Raw genomic sequence first — 20,702 nt, 5'->3', positions numbered from 1 at the left:
CTCCTCCATCCATGGGATTTTCCGGGCAACAGTACTGGAGTGGGGTGCCATTGCCTTCTCCTGTAGATCAGCTATATGTCAATTTAAAAAAATTTTTTTAAACTATACAAGTCAGCGGCTTTTAGTTACACTAGTAATGTTAAACAGTCTTTGTCTCTATCTAGTTTCTGCCTACCCATCTATCTAGGATAATTTCCCTTGCCCAAAAGGAAGCCCTACGCCTGTTAAGCAATTTATCCCCATTTCTCGTCCCCGAAGCTCCTCAGTTCAGTTCAGTTCAGTTGCTCAGTTGTGTCTGACTCTTTGCGACCCCATGGACTGCAGCATGCCAGGCCTCCTTGTCTATCACCAACTCCTGGAGTTTACTCAAACTCATGTCCATCGTGTCGGTGATACCATGCAACCTTCTCATCCTCTGTTGTCCCCTTCTCCTCCCGCCTTCAATCTTTCCCAGCATCAGGGTCTTTTTCAGTGAGTCGGTTCTTTGCATCAGGTGGCTAAAGTATTGGAGTTTCAGCTTCAGCATCAGTCTTTCCAGTGAATATTCAGGACTGATTTCCTTTAGGATGTACTGGTTGGAATTTGCTTTCTGTTTTTATGGGTTTACCTGGACATTTCATATCAATGGAATCATATGATATGTGACCTGCTGTGTCCACAGATTATTATTTTCAATCTCCTGGTTTCTTTGTGAGTACTTTTTTATGCCTTCTGTCTCTTCGTGAGGATAGTTTTGTTAAAGGCTGGCAGTGTGATATACGTCAGCTTACTGAAGGATGCGTCGTCCAGCAGAGGGACATCACAATCTCTGCTTTGGGCACCTTGTGCTCTTCCGAGGCGTCTTGCTATCTGGACTGCCCCTCACATCCTACACAGTGTCAATCCGTGTATTGATTACCTGTCCAGCTGAATACGTTTTATCTCTGAGATTAGGGAATAAATTGAAATTGACATTCTACTGATGAAATAGAACGGAGCCCAGGTCGAGAGCCAGACCACATGTGGACGTCTGGTGTGAGACCAGAGTAGCCGCTGGTCTCATTGATGGGAAAGGAGAGACTTAATAAGCCAACCTGGGGACCAAAAGCTCATTTGGAAAGAGACGAAATGGGGTGGGTCCATTTGGAGAAAGAAATGGCAACCCACTCCGGTATTCTTGCCTGGAGAATCCCACGGACAGAGGAGCCTGGTGGGCTATTGTCCACGGGGTCGCAGAGAGTCGGACACAAGCACCCTAACACACACCATATACCCCCAGGTGGTTTAAGGATTCAGAGTCAGATCTAAACTGTGAATCTCAGTTTAGCCTTTGGGGAAAGGCCAGACTCTGAAATAAGATACACAGAGAGCTGCTGGGTGAGGAGGATTTGGAGGTCTTGCTTGTCTCAGCTATTCCTCTCTGTCTAGACACTGAGCAGCCCCGCCTGCTTTTGCCCCAGGTGGGAGGTCAATCTCTCTGCTAATAAGATAATTAATAGCTTTGGGACCATCAGAATACCTTAAGGAGAGATGGCCTTAACTGGAAGGTGCTAGGTCAACCAAGAGCACTGATACAAGAGGGCGTGTGAGGGCTTCTCGTCCTGCCTGGCTGCCCACTTTCAGCTGCTCTACCCTCCCATCCATCTCAGCTAACAGCAGGCCCTCGACTCTGCTCGTCCCCATACCTCCTGGCCAGTCCATCCGCAGACCCTGTTGCCTTGCCGTCATTCCACCATCCAAGCACTTTTTACCTCTTCTCCTGTCACCATTCTTGTCACCATTCTCTTCCCTGGTGGCTCAGTGGTAAAGAATCTGCTGCAATGCAGGAGGCCCCAGGTTCAATCCCTGGGTCGGGAAGATCCCCTGGAGAAGGGCATGGCAACACGCTCCAGTATTCTTGCTTGGAGAATTCCATGGACAGAGGAGCCTGGCGGGCTACAGTCTATGGGGCTGCAGAGAGTCAGACACGTCTGAGCGACTGACTCTTTCACCTGTCACCATTCTGTCCTCTCTGGGCTCTCTACTCCCATCCTCCTCTCTTGCAATCCACTCTCCACTCTGCAGCCAGAAGGATCCAGTGAAAGCCCAAGTCCAGTCACCTCCCTGGACTTATGCAGAATAAAAACCCAAGGCCTCCATGGCTTGTCCTCATCACCTGTCTGACCCCACCTCCTTGACCTCGCTTCAGCTCCTTGCGGTTGCTTAAGCGTCCCCAGCACATTTCTGCCACAGGACCTTTGCGTCTGCTCTGCCTTCTGCTCAGAACGCCCTTCCCCATTTGCCTAACCCGATCCTTATCTTCTGCGCATCAGCTCAGACTCCCTTCCTCGTGTGGACACCCTGACCACTAAAAATGCACCCCAGCCACCCCCACCCCCTCCCCACATCACCTTTCTCCTGCATCCTGTTTTTCTCCATTCAGCACAGTGTCTGTTTCGTGGTCTGGCTCCTGCCCTAGACCACGCCAGGAGAGCAGGGATGTCTGCTGTCCCTGCTGCTGTCTCCCCAGCACCGCTTTGTTAGGGTAGCAGAGCATCCTGAGAAAGGGAAACCACGTGACCTTCAGGGCATGCATCTTGTTGGCCCTGGAGTGGGGAGCTGAGTTGAGAAAGGAGTCTAGAAGAAGCAGGAGACTGAGGCTGGTTCAGCCTTCCAGCTGGTGAGCACAGACAGGGCTAGAGGGACCATGCTGCCCATGACTGGGCTTCCCAGGTGGCACTCACGGTAAGGAACCTGCCTGCCAATGCAGGAGACATAAGAGATGCGGGTTTGATCCCTGGGTCGGGAAGATCTCCTGGAAGAGGGCATGGCAGCCCACTCCAGTATTCTTGCCTAGGAAATCCCATGGACAGAGGAGCCTGCTGGGCTACAGTCCATAGGGTCGGAAAAGAGTCGGACACAACTTAGCAACTAAACAACAACAGAGGAAGGTGCAGACATTTGTTAAGAAACAGGATGGAGTGTGGCATCTTGAAGCCAGGATTGTAAACTCGTGGCTGGCTCAGGATCTGCCCACCCAGCTCCCCGCCCCTTCCTGGCGTGGGCCTCTGGCTCACACTTCTCAGGACTCTCCCGTATTTCTGCCTCAGTCATCATGTGGGAGAAATCAGGCCATGATTAGGAAGGCTCCCTCCAAGTTCAGGGAGAAAAGAGTTTCTGCTGGGGAAAGGAAGGGAGGTCATGCCAGCAGATGGCCAGATTCCCAGCGTTTTCATGGGCACTGGAAATGGGGCAGGGCCATGTCCTAGAAGGCAGTCCAAGGTTTCCACCGAATCTGGGTTCAAATCCCAGCACTTGCTGTTACCACTGGATAGCTTTTAGTTTGTGTGCGTTCAGCTGCAAGTAACAGTTGATCTGATGAGCGATGGTGGGAATATTCCTCTCGTTTTTTTTTTTAACCCATTTTTAATTTATTTTGATTCCCTGGTGGCTCAGACGGTAAAGCATCTGCCCGCAGTGTGAAAGACCTGGGTTCGATCCCTGGGTCAGGAAGATCCCCTGGAGAAGGAAATGGCAACCCACTCCAGTACTCTTGCCTAGAAAAAAATGGTTTATTTTTTTAACCCATTTTTAATTTATTTTTATAACATTCTTTTTATTTAACTGCCACCGGGTCTTAGTTGAGGCACGTGGGATCTTGGTTGCATCATGCAGGACTTTTCATCCGGACTCTCTAGCAGTGGCTCTCGAGTTTCTGTAGTTGTGTGTGGGCTTAGTTGCTCTGCAGCGTTTGGGATCTTAGTTCCCTGACCAGGGATTGAACCCACGTCCCAGTGCCAGGCAGATTTTTAACCACTGGACCATCAGGGAAGTCCCTAACCCAGTTTTTAATATTTGCCTTTTTGAATGATTAGGACATTGGCTGAAAAACCAAGTAATATTTCTGAAAAATTTGCAGCGGAATGTCTCCCTCCCATTTGTCCCCATCTGCAGGTCCCCCATCCTCGTTTTTACTAGAGAATCAGGCCCATGAAGGACATCTCTGGGTAAAGAGTAAATGTGTTGTAATCTTGATACTTATTTCTCTATATGGTCAATTCTTGTTCCCTCGTGCTGTTTTTGTAAATTCATCTACCTGCTGCAATTTCTTTGTAAGCCCCAAATCAGCACTCAAAATGCTTTCCTGATTGTTTGCAGACACGTTCAGAGCAGATGAGAGTCTTGAGTTGTCCCCGTGTGCCTGTTCCCAGCTGAGATAGACCGTGGCGACTCCGTCTTCTTGTTTCAGCTCTTCCGTCTCAGGCAAGTGGCTTTTTCTTGGCCTGGTTAGTGCCACGTTTTTCACATCTGGGGGCTCTTTGTTGGTAATTCATTTCATTGAAATGCCCCAAGCATCGCGATGAAGTGTTGGCTTGTGGTCCTCAGCTCCAGAAGTCTCTGATGTGTCTCAGATGAGCTTCGTTCACGTGCGAGTCACAGGGCCGCTGGTTATCAGTTCAATGCGAATGAATCAGCAGTATATATTAGATCAGGTGTCTTTAAACAGAAACACTCGTAAAAACAAGGTTATGTATTGATCAGTCGATGAAAATGTTGGGACCAGAGGCTCATAAGAACCTGTATTTCTCTCCGGAGCAATAGTTCCTTGTTCTCGAATTCAGTGTTTGTGGCAACTCTGTAGAACGTAACTACGACAAATAACAAGAATTGATTGTGTAGGCTTTATTATTTTAACACACTAGTTGTGCTTCCCTGGGATACAAATTAGATATAATAAAATGTACAAATCTTACCTGCACTGCTTGATGAATTTTGGCAAATATTACCTCGGAAACCATAACCCAGATCTAGCTATAGACCATCTGTGTCATCCCAGATTTCCTTGTGGATCTTCCTGGTCAGTACTTAGCCCGCTCCTCTTCATCCCACCCCCTTGAGGCAACTAGACCCCGATCTTTTTCCTGTCATTTTCACTAGAACTAGACTTAAAGAGGATCACACAGCGGGTTGTCTTTTGTGCTTGGCTTCCTTTGCTTAGCATGGTGGATTTGAAATTCATCTATGACCTTGCCTGTATCAGTAGTTTATTCTCTTTCGTTAATAAGCTATATTCCGTTGCGTGGTTATAACACAGTTTGTTTATCCAGCTACCAGTCAACAGGCATCTGTGCTGTTTCCAATTTGGGGCTTTTGTTAATAAGGCTGCTAGGAAAATTTTTGTACAAATGTTTTTGTAGACATACTTTTTACATCCATTTAGTCAATGCCTTGGACTGGAATTGCTGGGTTATAGACTAAGTGTTTAATCTTAGTTAATCAGTGCTTTTAATTCTCTTCTGGAGCAAGACATCTAGTGGAAGGCCTTTCCAGGGATATTTGGCAGCCCAGTACTGCCTGGCCACTGGGTCTGTCTCTGATTTGCTTGACCTTTGTCCCTCAGGAGTGCAAAATGGCTGTGCTAGCACCGGCCATTATCACCATGCTTCACATCATCCTTTCAAGCAGGAAGGAGTAGGGGCAGGAGTAGGAGTAGGAATAGTAGCCTTCCTAATGTAAGGCTTTTTTTTAATTCAAATGTAAAACTCTTTCCCATGTCCATACTTAGCTGCAAACGAGGCTGTGAAAGGAGGTTTCTGGCAACGGGACAAAAGACCTGCACTCATTGTGAGTCATTGTCTTGGGAAGGTACATTGCTGAATGGAACCAAGTTCAAGTTCTGTTTACCAAGCTGTCAGACTGAGACTGGCTGTTGCATCCTCCTGAGCCTCGGAGAGGACCCTGTGAGGCCACTTTGTCAGGGGCCTGGACACTGGCCCAAAACTGGTGGCTTGTGTTCTATACGAGAGCAAGAGCCCCAGGAGGAGAACTAAAGACACCCAAGCTTCTAGAGCAGTGGTTCTGGGACCAGCAGCATCAGCATCACGTGGGAGCTTGTTAGAAATGCAGATTTTCAGTCCCTCGCCCCTAACCTGCAGGTTCTGAAATCCATTTTTTAAAAAACAATTTTACTTATTTATTTGGCCTTGCTGGGTCTTCACCGCTGCGTGGGTTTCCTCTAGTTGCGGAGAACAGGGGCTGCTCTCCAGTTGTGGTGCACCGGCTTCTCACTGTGGCGGCGTCTCTCGTCACAGAACTCAGGCTTAATTGCTCTGAGACACGTGGGGCCTTCCCGGATCAGGGATCGAACCTGTGTCTCCTGCATTGGGATTCTTTACCACTGAGCCACCAGGGAAGCCCCTCTGAAATGCATTCTTTATTTTAAAAGCCTTCCAGGTGGTTCTGGTGCCTGCCCACCTTTAGGAACAAGTGGTCTAAACCATGTGTGGATGCTGTAGGGGCTTTTGTTTCCCCTTCACTTCTCTTAGCTCCATTTTGTCCTGAACTTGAAGCCTTCTCTTGTTGCCTGATGCCCTGGGTGACCCTGTGTCCTGTCAAGGTAATCACTGCTTGTGTTCCCTTCACAACCACCCCCTGCCCCATTGCCCGTTCCATTCCTTCTGAGTTTCCTCTTGTTTTTTATACACTAGTATTAAGAGAGAAAAAAAAAAAAGCAAAAACCTTTTCAGATGCCTGATTTTCTTGGCAGGCCGGCAGCTATATAGCTGCATTTAGAACAGTGGTGAATAGCAAAAGGAAAAAGAAAGCATGTACAAAACACTTCTAGTGTGTAACTACCTGTGTAAACGAGGCTTTTAGGAGCTAGACACCAGTCGCTTTATGAGCAATCCAAGTTTTATAGGGCACGCTTTTATGTTGTTAAACTCATTCAGTGATTTGAGAACTCTAAAGGTCACTGAAAATAAAGCTGGTGTCGACTTTAATTGCTCTCCAAATAGCTTTCTTTCTCTCCCCCCAAAAGGGTGGGAGTAGGTGAGGAATTAACATTTCCCCTCCCTGTTTTTCTTTTCTGGCTTTGAAATTGACACGGCATGCCCGCGGCTACATATCTGGGGCCCAGTTTACTCTTACTAGGTCTTTGCAGGGAATTGCAAAAGGTCTCTTCTGGGAGGGCGCAGTCCCTAAGAGTCTCCCTTGAGTGAATTAGGATAAGTGAGTCTTTTCTCCAAGTGTGGATGTAGCTCTTCTCTGAGTCTCACTGCTGTGAGCAGATTTCTGCTGGATTTCAGGCCCCACTTGTACCCATACTGGATTCCTTTGTGCAGTGAACAACCTGTGCAACTATACGTGGTGGTTGGTGCATATGTATCCTGTGCCTAGCGCAGATGACAAGCATGTATCTTACAACAAGTTAGAATAACAGACATTTATTCTCACAGTTCTGGAGGGCAGATGTTCAAAATCAAGGTATTGGCATGCTCTCTCTGAAGGCCCTGGGGAAGAATCCTTTGTCTTTTCCTATTTCTGGTGGCTCTGGGTGGTCTGGGTCTTGAGGCTGCATCACTCTAATCTCTACATCCACGTTCATGTGACATTCTCTTTTTGTATCTTCTGTCTGTTAAAAGGTCATTGGTTGGGAATTCCCTGATGAGTCGGTGATGAGGACTCTGTGCTTCCACAGCAGGGGCCACAGGTTCAGTCCCTGGTCAGGGAACTGAGATCCTGAATGCTGCGTGACGTGGCCAAAAATAGTCTTTGGCTGTTGGATTCAGGGCTTATAGATAATTTAGGATGATCTCATCTTGAGATCCTTAACTGATTACAGAGCCTTTTCTTCCCAAATCAAGAAGGCCACCTTCACAGATTTGGGGTCGTGGACATATCTTTTTAGGGGGACCACCATGCAGTGCACTACAGATGTCTTAGAAATGCATCCTAAGGAATTCTCTGGTGGTTCAGTGGTTAGGACTCTTGCTGCTGAGGGCCTGGGTTCCATCCCAGGTCGGGGAACTAAAACATCTTACAAGCCGTGTGGCATGGTCAGAAAAAAAAAAAAAAAGCATCCTAAGAGCATGACTTCTCGCATCGTGGTATGTTGAGTCCACCGTGGAATGCCCGTTGGGGAATCACTCCGTCTGTGTATGTGGCCCAGGTGTGGGGAAAGTGCTATGATTTCTGTGTGGTGTTTCAGGAAAGTGTCGGGGAAGAGCACCCGAGTGGGCGCCTGGAGGAAGGTGGGGGCCTAGGAAGACATTGCAGGAAGTACACCCATGGCAGGGTAGGTAGGGGATGGCCAGCCAGGCAGCCACCACTGTGTAGTTCCCACGATCTCGGGAGCCTGTCAGCCTGGATTCAAATCCCAGCTCTGCCAGCCTGCTACCTGGGCGATCCTTGGGCAGGTTACCTAGTCCTTTTCACAGCCTCAGTTTCCTCAGCTGTGAAATGGGTGCAAGGACACTGGAACCTGCTGTGTCGGATTGTTGTTGAGGCTGCAGTGAGGTGAGATGAAGCACTGAGAACAGCACCTGGCCTGTGGTGAACCCTGGGCAAACCTTGGTCATGGTGACGAAGAGGACGACAGAGCAGGAAGTGGTGGTGACCAAGGGCAGAGGGCACAGACCTGCACCACCTCAAACGCCTGAACTGCCAGCCTCCAGCCAGCTGAGCAAGTTTCCTTAGCGGTGAGATGGGGGCTGGCATGCGTGAGCAGAGGCCAGTGAGACCCTAGCCAGTAGTAGGAGGCGGGTTGGCATCTTTACCTGTGGCCTTGCCTCTGTGAAGGTATATCTCTGTCCACAGCTGTATCTCAGCACCCAGCCCGGACCAGGAATACAGGAGGTGCTGAGTGACACTTGCCCATCAGCGGGTGAATGGCTGGATGCACAGTGGTGATATTTAAAATTCATGACAAGCAGCATGGATACCAGTCAGGCAGTGTCCAGCATGGTGCCAAGGGAGGGACACAGGCTCCCTGCTGTGCTGGGCCATGGGGGTATCTCAGGTGGTTCTGAGCAGCCAGGTGAGGTTCTGGGGGTTGGGGCAGCGTTTAGTTACCAACCAGTAAAGAAGTACATAAATATTTTAGAAACAGCAGCCAGTTGTTACCCTGCATGTTAAAGCAGGCTGGTTGGATGGACAGATGGAAAGAGAGACAATGAGACTTAGATCTGGGCAGGAATAGTGGTCTTTTAAAGGAGGAGATAGAGTGGAGAGATTTGGGAGGCGGAATGGGTAAGACTTGGGTGAGTCAGAGGTACGAGGTCATGGCTGTTCCTTTATCTCTAGAGAGGGCTGTATCAGTTAGCTGCTGCCACGAAACAAACAACCCCCAACCTCTAGAGATTGTTAGGGAGAAGGCAATGGCACCCCACTCCAGTACTCTTGCTTGGAAAATCCCATGGTTGGAGGAGCTTGGTAGGCTGCAGTCCATGGGGTCGCTAAGAGTCGGACACGACTGAGCGACTTCACGTTCACTTTTAACTTTCATGCATTGGAGGAGGAAATGGCAACCCACTCCAGTGTTCTTGCCTGGAGAATCCCAGGGACGGCGGGACCTGGTGGGCTGCCGTCTATGGGGTTGCACAGAGTCGGACACGACTGAAGCGACTTAGCAGCAGCAGCAGCAGTGCTGTTTAACAAATTATCCCAAAGCTTAAGGGAAAAATTGTATTGTGCCCATGAGTTTTATGCACCAGGAATTTGACATAGTGAGTCTCTGCTCCAAGATGTCTAAGTTCTTAGCTGAGAAGACCTAAAGGCTAGGGGCTGAAGGCTCATTCACATACATGCTTAGCACCTGGGCTGGGATGACTGGAAAATACGACTGTCAACCAGAACACCTACTTGTGGTCTCTCTGTGCGCCTAGCTTAGGCCTTCGCATAGCATGGCCTCCCCAAAGCGGCCAGAATTCCATTAAGGTGGCTTAGGGCATCTAGGGTAAATGTCCTGATGGACACAGCAGAGACTGAACTGGCTTTAAGAAGTCACATAGTGGCGCTTCTGTTTCACTGTCCTGGTTGAAGTAGTCACAAACTTTGCTTAATTCAAGGGGACTAACACTGTGGAAGATTATGGGGGATTGGAGACATTACTGCAGCCATCTTTGAAAAACACGATATGCCACAGTAGGTCAAAACAAAACCATGATCCTAATGGTTGGAAGTTGGCCTGGGCACCTCGTTACTTCTCTCTTATTTCGCTGTGGTCACCTGTAGGTCAGCTAGGTGGTTCTGCTTCGACAGCTTGGCTGCCTGTGAACTGGAATGATGGCGGTGATGGCATTTGTCTCTTGTCCTCCAGAAGGCAGACCTGGACTTCTTTACATGTCAGCTGGGCAAAGAATAGGCTCAGAAACACACACTGTCACTTCCGCTACATCCTTTTGGCCAAGGGCAAGTCAAAAGGCCAACCCAAGTTCAAGGGTTGGTTAATAGACTCCATCTCTTGATAGGAGGCCCTGGCAAGACCAGGAGGAGAAAAGTTTCTGGTTGCTTTTGCAGTCAACCACAGTAGTTTTTTTTTTTTTTTTTTTCAGATCCCCTTATCATCAGCCCTCTCCCATTTTGCTGGGCCTCTCTTCTCAGTGGATTCAGAGTACAGTTTGACTCATGGAAGGCTGCGAGAGTCTTTGTGATGGGTTGCAAAGATACCTAGAAGTACTAACTCATTTGTGTCAGATTGTGTTTGCAAACAATGGAATCTTAATAGTGGCTTAAACTGTAAAGATTAAGACGTCTAGAGGCAGGCAAGCCTTGAGGAGTTTTAAAAACCTAGTCTTTTTCTCTCATCAGTTATTCTCTTTAGGTAGGCTTATCAGCCTCAGGTTTATTGCCTCATGGCAGCAAAATGGCTGCCACAGCTCCAGTCTTCTCAACTATATTCAAAATGAGAAATGACTTTCTCCCTAGAGAAGCTCTATCTTTATATTCTGGAAGAAAACCTTTCTCAAATTCTGTCTTCCCCTAAAGACTCATTGAGCAGAACCCAATTCTATACACTTTGCTTACTTATTTGCAAAACTGTGACTACTCTGGCTGCAAGGAAGCCTTGGAAAGTGAATGTCTGATAAAGGGATAGCAGCTGTTTTGGCCACAACCTACAATAGGAAATATGTACACACACACACATAATTGAAACCAGTGTCCATGGAAACCCTGTGTGATACCCTTTAATATTTTCTATTCTATCCCAAGCCATTTGATCCTATACTCTTTAACTTAAAAGCAATCCCTGGTCACAGCCTGCTAATTGGATTTCACAACCCTCAAAGGCGTGACCCGTAGTTTGAAAAAGACTGACTCAGAACAGCCTTTGTTTACATCTTGGAGTAGGCAAGTGTTACCCTGAGATTGGGCTTCCGTGAGCAAGACAAGGAGAGCTGGGGAAATGGTGTTTGGAAAAGCAACAGCTAGACTTTGCCATATCCTCTTCTCTGCCTATCACTTCCCATCAGCAAATGATAGGGTTCCACTGACTTTCTTTTTTATGACTTGCAAATAACCTGAGGGTTAGTAGCATTCCTATCGGGAAATTAAAATAAGCCTGTTTATGGAGCTTCACGGGGACTTTGAATTCTGTGTCCTGCTCAGCACCCTGGCTGCAGCACAACTCCTGATGACAACGCAAAACTCCGAAGGCATTCCAAGTGCCGGAGGAATTCACACGATTTTCTGGAAGGACACTTTGTCATTGTTGCGTCATGGCTGTTCTCTTGAGCTGGTTGTGGTTTTGCAGGCCTAGCTTCTCATGCTTTTTATAGCCCGATGCTGGAGAATGAGGTTCTTCGGAATCACAGGGTCTGGGTTCAGAGACTGGTCCCAGTCTCTGGGATTGGGGGCAAATGTCCTGGCCCCTGTAAGCCTCAGTTTCCTGCACTGTGAAATGGGAAACATTCCTCCCGTCTCCCTGGAGACTGGGAGGAGTCGATATGGCGTTAGCACAGGGCCTGATACTGAGGAAGCACTGGGGTAAGGGGGTGCTCTTCCAAGATGTATCAGTCAGCTTCGACTGAGTGATGTGCAGTAACAAGTGAGCCCCAGATCTCAGTGGCTGACAGCAGCAAATGCTCCTCTCTCGCTCATATGTCCAAGCTTCGAGGGTTAGCTGTGGCCCTATCCATGTGTCCACATCATGCTGGGACTTGAGTGGAACCATACAATGGCTTTTCAAGCTTCTGCTCTGGAGGGGTGGAAGACGTCCTCTCGTGCGAATATTTTGGGTTTGCAGCTTTGCATGCTGATTGTGTGTCCCCTGCCCTAGTCCCGCGATCTTTTTTTTTTCAAAAGCTTTTTGAGTATGTGTGTGACATTGGGCATCCAGTGTCATCCCTGGTTGAGAACCACTAAGCATCATCTTCCCCAAGGTCAAGGGCTGGAGGATCTCATTGCTCATTACAGGATCCTCAGTTCTCCCCAACACAGAACGGACAATGAATAAATGCCCTTTTCACCAGGCTTCTCTTCAAACGAATGAGTGGGTTTGTTTTAACCCTCCCTGCAAATTCATTCATTCATCCCACAAATACGTAGTGAGCTCCTTCCATGTGCCGTGTCACGTGTGGATTCTGAGCATTCCACAAGGAACAAAACAGACAAAAATCCCTGTAGTTGGAGGGTTGACATTTTCGTAGGGGAGACCGACAGTAAACAGTCAGAGACTCACATGATTTGTGATGCTCAAGTGTTTTCAAAGTAAAAATTTTTCATTGTGGACAATTGCAAATGTGCACAAAGCAGAGAGGACAGTAAAATTTGAACCGCACCAACCAATGCTTTACCAATCTTCGGTTTTCCACCACTCTGACAGACCAGCCCTGTCCAAGGGGGTTTCCTGCCACCACGGGAATGTTCTAGATCTGTGCTGTTCCGCGTGGTAGCCACCAGCCACGTGTGGCAGTTGAGCCCACGAAATGTGGCAGGGGTGACCACGAACTCGGTGTTTTAATTTCCTTTACACTTTTAATGTGAATCTGTTTTATTGAAAACTTTCATATTCCTGGTTGTCCCCTCTGTTTCCCATCCTTTTATTGTGGTTAAAACACACATAACAAAACTGACCATCGCAGCCATACCTAAGTGTACAGATCAGCGACCTTAAGTGCGTGTGCATGGTGGTGCAACCATCACCCCCGCCCTTCTCTCAAACTTGCTGTATCTTGCAGGACTGAAACGGGATACCCACTAAACAATTCCTCGTTTCTCTCCACCCCACCCCCCAACCCCTGGCAAACTGCATTCTCCTTCCTGTCTCTCCATCACGAGTGGAATAAGATGGTACCCCTGTCTTTTTGTCACTGGCTGACGTCACTCGGCACAGAGTCATCCATGCCATCCCTTCAGCCTTTCCTCCCTGAATGATAATTCTGTTGTAAACAGATACCGCGATTGGCTTAGCCATTCATCTGTTGACGGACACCTGGGTTGTTGTACCTCTTGGCTCTTGCGAATCATGAACAGGGCTGCGTAAATATGCCCTTCCAGACCCCACTTTCAATTCTTTTGTGTTATATATATCCAGAAGTGAGCTTGCTGGGTCATATGCTAATTCTATTTTTAATTTTTTGAGGAACCACCAAAGTGTTTTCCACAGCAGCTGCATCATTTTACGTTCCCACCAACAGGGCGCAAGGGTTCCAGTTTCTCCAAGTCCTCAGCCACACTTGTTAATTTTTGAATTTTTGCTGCTGCTGCTGCTAAGTCGCGTTAGTCTTGTCCGACTCTGTGCAACCCCATAGACAGTAGCCCACCAGGCTCCTCCGTCCCTGGGATTCTCCAGGCAAGAATACTGGAGTGGGTTGCCATTTAACAGGAGTGAGGCAGCATCTGTGGTTTCGATAGCATTGCCCTAATGTTTGGTGGTGGCGATCATCTTTTCGCGTGCTTATGGCTATTTGTATGTCATCTTGGGACAAATATCTACTCCAGTCCTTTGCCATAATTTCATTTCAGCAGCTTGAACTTAAATGGACGTAGCCGCGCGTGGCTAAGTGGGTACTGTTTTGACCCGCATAGGACAATATGCCTCTGAACTCACACAGCTGCGTTATTCTGAACTTAAGTCACAGTTGTTCTGTCATGTCACTTCTACGTATTTTAGGATGTATTTCTGAAAGGTAAAGACTCTAAATGAAAAAAAAAGAATATGATGCCATTGTTACACACCTAGAATCCATTCCTTCTTTTCTTCTTTCCTTCGCTGGGTCTTCATTGCTGCCAGGGGGCTACTCTAGTTGCGGTGTGTGGGCTTCTCATTGTGTAGCATGGGCTCTAGAGAAGGCTGTAGTACTGAGTTGCAGCTTGCAGTCTCTAGAGCCCAGGCTCAGTAGTTGCAGGGGTATGCTGGGTTTTCCTGGATCGGGGATCGAACCCACATCTCCTGCATTGGCCAGTGGGTTCTTTACCACTGAGCCATCAGGGAAGCCCTGAGCTATAAATGTTTAAACCCCCATATAACTGATGCCCCATCACAGTGAGGATCTGTCCTCTCCCTGGAAAGCCCCCCTCACCCATTGAGCAGCTGTCACCATCAAAATGAAAACGCAGGGATGACAGATTCTCACAGCCTGGTGCCTCCTGCTGGACATTCACCCGCAGGTCCCACTTGGAGAGCTCCGTTCAGGAAACACCCGCCTCCTGGCTCTCCTTCTGGTCCAAGGTTTACAGAACTTGGGCCACACCCGAAGTTCGGGGCAGGGAGGAGGTGGGTGGGGACCCACGTGGAGCTGGCGGCTCTCACGAAGCTGCTACGGGCGCTTGGGATCACTTCCGGGCCAGGGCAGTGCCCCTGCAGCCTAGATGGGCCAGGACTCCATGTTCCAGGGTCCTGTGACAGAGGCTTTCTAGACCTTTCCGGGGGTCTGGGACTCTCCATCAAAAGGAGCAGCAGCTCCTGTCCCTCCTCTCTCTCTTCCATCCACTCACCCTTATCGCGTCTTTGGATCTGAACTATCCCAGGCATTCACAAAATGCTAACAAAGGCTTGTCACCCAGCTTTGTCTTATCTTGACACTGTGGCCATGTTTGCTTCACATTTTGAAGAGAAACACCACGATGAGAGGGCTGTCTGTGGGACTGTGGTTAAGGGCGGGGACTCTGCAGTCAGCCTGCCTTGGCTCAGATCCCAGCCTGGCCGCTGACCACTGGAGGCATGTGGGGGTGGCGTATGCCATTCAGAGCCTTGCCGTCCTCATCTGCAGAATGGGGCTAAGCAGAGCACCCGCCTCGTAGGGAGTCCAAGATGGTGACACAGGTGGAACACGCAGAGCACTTAAAATCAGCAGCTATCATCCCCACCATCATGTCAGGTCAACCCTCGGTGTTCGTGGATTCCGTATTTGCGAATCCACCCACCCACTGACATCAATAAGCCCCCAAATCAGTATGGGGCTTTCCCAGTCACGTGCAGAGTCGTGAAGTGTTTGAGTCTCAGAGCACATCCCGCCAGCGGAGGTGGAACACGGTGACCCTCTGCCTTCTCAGTTCAGCTGTCAACAAGCATCCTCCTTAGGGCCCTGTTGTTTTGCACTTCTGTGCTTTTGGTGAGTGGTTTTGCTGTTAAACACGGCCCCTCCCGCACAGAGGTAAAAGGCCACCCAGTGCGCGTAAGCGCAGGGAGGCTGCAGTGAGCGCTGTGGAGAAAGCACGTGCGGAGATGAGCAGTTACACCTGAGTTACAGCGCTGTTGGCCACAAGCCCAGTGTGAGCGATTCACCGATTTATATTCAACAAGGCGTCTTTAAACAGAAACACACAACCAAGGCAGTGTGTTGTTGGGTTGATGAGAATGGGGCCAGAGGCTGGCAGGAAGCCTACCCTGTGTTTCCTCAGGGCGGATGGCTCAGAAGTGCTGGTGGAGTATGTCGTACGGTGTTGCGTGGTGTTGCGTGCTATTGCGTGATGTGTGCTTATGTACATACGCTGTGCAGGTAGACACAGGGCAGTGTTGTCTGCACTTACCACGCGTGTGATCATGTGCAACGTTTCCTCTGGTTGTACTCTTGGGTTTGACCTCTCCTCTCTCTGGCTACATCTTTCTCCTTTTCACTGACGGTCCCACTCACAGCTTCTCTCTCCCTCTCTCTCCACAGCTGGCCCCCGAAAGGACACTCCCCAAGTCCCCAGCTGGGGGCCCCGCGTAGACCTGGAGTGGACACCCCCTCCTTCCCTTCATGATTCGTTTGTAGCGCAGGTAACCAGCCAGGCGTCAGCTCATTCCCAGAGGGGCTGTGGTCCCCCACCTCCTCCATCCACCTGCCTGGAAGGGACAGTCCTCCTTGACTTAGCTGCAACCTTCAGCCCCACCCTTTGCAACCTGGGGCCCCGGGGTCATTTGGGCCAGCCCCCTGCCTCCTCGCCATCTACAGGCAAGGCAGGATCTCCCTCCCACATCCCCCTCTTCTCCACGTGCTCTGCAGATCTTGCCAGGTTGCTCCCTGGCCAGGCCTTGCCCACTGTGGGCTGGTTGGGAAGGGCAGGGGCTCGTCGCCCGCGGAGCTGGTGACTTGGGAAGAAGGAAGCATGGGTGGGGGTGGGGATGTGAAGCCAGAGAGGGTATGTTGTCACCAGCGCCCGGTGCAGCCAGAGTCTCGGAAGGGAAGGGCCTCTCTGGGGTCGGTGCCCAGGGCCAGCTCTGGAGGGGAGGGCGATTGGCGTGTGAGGCCCTGAAGACGGGCATTTCTGTTCTAGACTGGCCTTGTAACCTGGGGCCCGTGAAGTGTGTATGTGTGTGCATATGTGTGTGCACACGTGTAACATTTCTGGCCCACGTGCGTGTTTCTGGCCAGAGGGTCTTTTTGCTTTCATCAGACCCTCCAAAGCACAGTTCAGAGAAGACCCTGAACTAGCAATGCGTGATTCCTCCCGAGGCTATGTCACAGAGCCGTTGGGGTTACTGGGGGTTGGGGTGGCGATTGGGAAGTTTAGAGGATACTGTCGGAGTGACCCAGCTGAGGGCACAAGTGAGATTTTGTGTGTTTTGAGGTGGAGGGAGGGGTAGATCCTCCTCAGTGAGTTCAGGACCACTCCTGCTCTCCCTACCAAAAAAAAAAGAAAAAAGAAAGTAAGAAGTCCATGGCTCTGGGCTGGGGTTGTGTGTGATTTCTCGTTGGGAGGGAAGGATGTGTGGGCAGATGGAAGGATGGATCAGTTGGATGTGTTTGGAAGACAGGAGAGATGGACCATGAGGCGGAAGTTTGGCGAGATAGGTGCTTGGAAGCCTGGTGGGATGTTTGGAGCAATGGGAGGTTGGGTGAGGGCTGGGGGTGAGTGGATGGGCAGACACAGAGAACTTGTTTTCTCGCTATAGAATGGGACACACAGCACCCTTCCCCATGGGGCCTAACATTAGTGAAACGCATGGGACAGTGCCTGGCGGGCACGTGATAAGCACGGGCCAAATGTTAGCCGTCCTCATCCTCATCACTCTTGACGGGCTCGGCCCAGCTCTGGCGGCTGCTCTGACGCCAAGCGCCTACCCTCCGGGTCCTTCTCCCTCTCTTTCCCTCCGTGAGAGCCGCACTGCATGTGTCTTCCACGGGGGCCCAGAAGCTGGGCCCCTTAATGCCTTCCCCCCAACCCGGTCACGTGTAGGACAAGCCCCCCCACGCCCGCTCTGGGCCAGCCCTGCCCTCAGGAGGCAGAGCACAGGCTCGGGGGGCCAGACCTCTGCTAGCCGGGAGACGGAGAGCCACAGCCTCTGCTCTTGCATTAACTCCTCTGCGAAGCTAAGGGGCGGCAAGACCCACCTCGGGGGATTCCCTGGGGATTAATCGAGTTAGCGTGTGTGAAGCACTTAGCACGGGCTCGCACATGATCAGGGCTCACTTAGTCAGGACTGACGTCATCATCGTTATCACCAGATGCTGGGGGATCAGAGGGAGGAGGAAAAGGCAGCTGTGTCTCTCTGGTCAGAGCCGCTGGTGGGGAGGGCCCTGCCTTGCACCCCCCACCCATGCCCACAGACTCCAGGGGTCTGGGCCCCCAGGGAATGGTCCTTGCGGGGAGGGTCCTGGCCTGCTGCCGCTGTCTAACCTGTCGCCCTCTTCCCGCCCCTGTCCAGTGGCGATGGATGATGAGGATGGGAGATGCTTACTAGACGTGATTTGGTGAGTAGTGGGCTTCCCGTCCCCCCCTCCCCCCTCACTCTCCCTCCCCTCCCCTGTTCCTCATCTCCTCAAGTGTCTCTCCCCTTCTCTCTTTCAGTGACCCTCAGGCCCTCAACGACTTCTTACATGGATCCGAGAAGGTGAGTGCTGGGCAGGGTGAGGCATCCCCCAGGGCAGCAGGGTGCAGGGCAGCAGGTCAAGCCCCCCCCCACCACCACACTGAGTAGACATCTGCCTTCCAGGAGCCAGGCCCCAAGCTCACAGCGAAGAGGGAAAGAGACGGCAAATCCCTGCCCTCACGCCATACACATTTCCTGGGTAAACAAGCAACCAGTGACTAATAAAGGCAGTGGTGGAAAGCACCACGCCAGGCAGCAGAAGAAATAGCAACATCACTTTTGCACCACAAGAGAGGATCCGAAGAAAATAAATGGGAGGCGGGGGGCGAGGGCAGGGGCTCCTTTAGCTGCAGTGGGCAGAGGGTGAACATTGAGGGTGAACCTGAAGGACCAAAGGGAGGCGCCCACTGTGCTCTGACCAGGGGGAGAGCAGGTGGGAAGGCGGGAAAGTCTGACCCGTTCCAGGAACAGAAAGGAGGCCAGTGGGGCCAGGAAGAAAGGTAGACTAGTAGGAGGCAGGACTGGGGTGGACAAAAATCCCTAGGTCATGCAGAGCCTAGAGGAGCTTGACTGGGGAGCTTGGACTTTATTCTGAATGTGACAGGCAGCTCCGACAGGTTATTAAGCAGCCACATGGCATATTCTATTTGCACTCCAGAGAGGGGAACAAAGCGGGGAAGAGGGGACGTCTGTTGAGCCACAAGGGGTTGTGTCAGTTACCTACGGCTGTATAACAAGTTATCCTAACACGGTGTGGCTTCTAATGACTTCTAATAACATTTGTTAGAGCCCTCAGTTTCTGGGGATTGGGAATGGGCGAGCAGTCTAGCTGGGGGTCTATCTTGGAGTCTCCCCTGAGTAGCATTCAGGATGTTGGTTGGAACCATTGTCATCTGAGGGCTTGCCTGGGGCTGGGGGGGGCCTGCTTCCACAGTGAGTGACTCACTCCTGTGGCTGTTGGCTGGAGGCCTCAGCTCCTCGCCACGTGGGCCTCTCCAGAGGATTGCTTGAGCATCCTCATGACGTGGCAGCTGGTTTGCCCAAGCAAGTGACCCAGAGGAAGCTGAGTGCCTCTTATGACCTAGTCTCCGAAGTCACACTGCATTCACTGGAAGCGAGTCACCATGCCCACCCACACTCTCAGGGAGGGAAAAGAGCTCCACTCCTCAAGGGCATGTATCGAATAATTTGCGGAGCAGAGGCAAGTGCAATGGGAGGACGGCGGCCTGGGCCCCAAGGCAGGTGTTGCAGGAGGTGGCAGGTGCTGACTTTGGGGCTGGCCTGGAAGGCAGTGTCACTTGACTTGAGGGTGGATTAGATGGTGAAATAGTGTCCAGACTGCCTCCTGGACTTGACCTGAGCAACCAAATGGGTTGTGCCATTCCCTGAGACTGGGAGTTTGGGGCAGATCCCAGAAGTCTGAGGGCAGCTGTTGGATGTATTGAATTGGCCAAAAAAAGTTGGTTTGGGTGTTTCTGTAAAATGTGATGAGAAAACCCAAATGAACTTTTTGGCCTACCCCATACCAGTCTAGGGTTCTAGAAGGGGATCAGCTAGAAACTGGGGAGCTCGGCTGTGGACAGTGGGCGCTTAAGGCCTGTTCTCGGCATTGATGATAACTCCTGGAATGAGACCGGTTGCTGCCCTCCCAGACATGGGAGCAGCTCACACATCTGTTGCCCGGGGAGCGCGGCTGTGCAGAGGAAGGGCTGATTTCATAGGAAGGGACAGGCGGGCACGTGTGGGGAGGAGGAGGCACGCGTCGGGAGGAGGAGGCACGTGTGACAGGCCCTGCAGGGTGTGTTACCAAAGAGGCAGAGGGCAAAGGGCCAGGGGTGCTACTTGGGTGAAGGTGCGGAGGCAGGATTCTAGAGAGTTCCAGGCAGGCATGTCGGGGAGCCTCGGATGCGGTGCTGGGGGCTCCTTAGGATTTAAACTTGCAGCCAAGCCCCTTTCTTTGGGGTCTCTTTTCTGGAGGTGGAGTTTCCCGTACCCCTCGAGCCTCCGCCACCCCCTGCACCCCCCCAACCCCATCTTTGTCTTTGTGCCCATGTAACCCGAAATTGGTTTTTGTTCTAGCATGTGGGCCGGCCCACTGCCCAGCTGACCACTGACCTTGGGTGGGGGCGGGTCTTGTTGCAGCTCGACAGTGATGACCTCCTGGATAATCCCGGGGAGGCCCAAAATGCCTTCTATGAAGGTCCCGGGGTAAGTGGCTGCGGGGGCTCGGGGAGGGTGGTGGGCAGAACGCCCGTGGAGCAGCCCTTGGGGGAGGGTTGGAGGGTGTCTCACTCATTCCCTGAGGCACTTTGCTCTGGGGGTGGGAGGCTGGGGTGTGGTCACTGAGAGCAGAGTGGGGTGCAGGTGAGGCCAAGGCTGCCAGATACCTCCCCTACCCCCAGGCTGTGCCTCAGAGAAGGAGGTGCGGTTCCGGGGTCCCTGGCCTTAGGGATCAGCTGCTACAGCGCTGGCATGGAGGCTGAGGCTGGCTCCTGAGGAGTGGGGATGGGGGCATCTTGGGGGTCCTGTCCTAGCTCAGCCGTGGCTAGAAGGTGACCTGGGGAAGAGGATCCACTGATACAGACCTCCGTCTCCGCATGGAAAATGAGAGCAGGGATGATGAGCAAAGCCCAAAGTGGGGCTCGCAGTGGGCATCTATATTATTGAGCACCTCCTGTGTGCCAGGCCCGTCCCTCCTCTTCCCCTTCTGTGGCCTCTCCCTTCC

General features: G+C 51.0%; 1 protein-coding gene across 1 annotated transcript in view; it reads left to right on the top strand.

The window, feature by feature from the left end:
• BICRA (BRD4 interacting chromatin remodeling complex associated protein) overlaps positions 1-20,702 on the top strand; it is a 74,411-nt gene that overhangs the window by 34,581 nt on the left and 19,128 nt on the right. Inside the window, 5 exon segments of the mRNA XM_070387422.1 lie at positions 4,117-4,221; positions 15,843-15,943; positions 17,813-17,858; positions 17,956-17,998; positions 20,120-20,185. Coding sequence (XP_070243523.1) covers positions 17,818-17,858; positions 17,956-17,998; positions 20,120-20,185 — 150 coding nt within the window. The 5' untranslated portion in view covers positions 4,117-4,221; positions 15,843-15,943; positions 17,813-17,817.

Source organism: Bos mutus, chromosome 18 (genome assembly GCF_027580195.1).
Source record: "Bos mutus isolate GX-2022 chromosome 18, NWIPB_WYAK_1.1, whole genome shotgun sequence".
In the NCBI taxonomy this organism is placed as follows: domain Eukaryota; kingdom Metazoa; phylum Chordata; class Mammalia; order Artiodactyla; family Bovidae; genus Bos; species Bos mutus.
The sequence above is the reverse complement of the archived record's forward strand: the minus strand, read 5'-3'. Positions and strand labels throughout refer to the sequence as shown.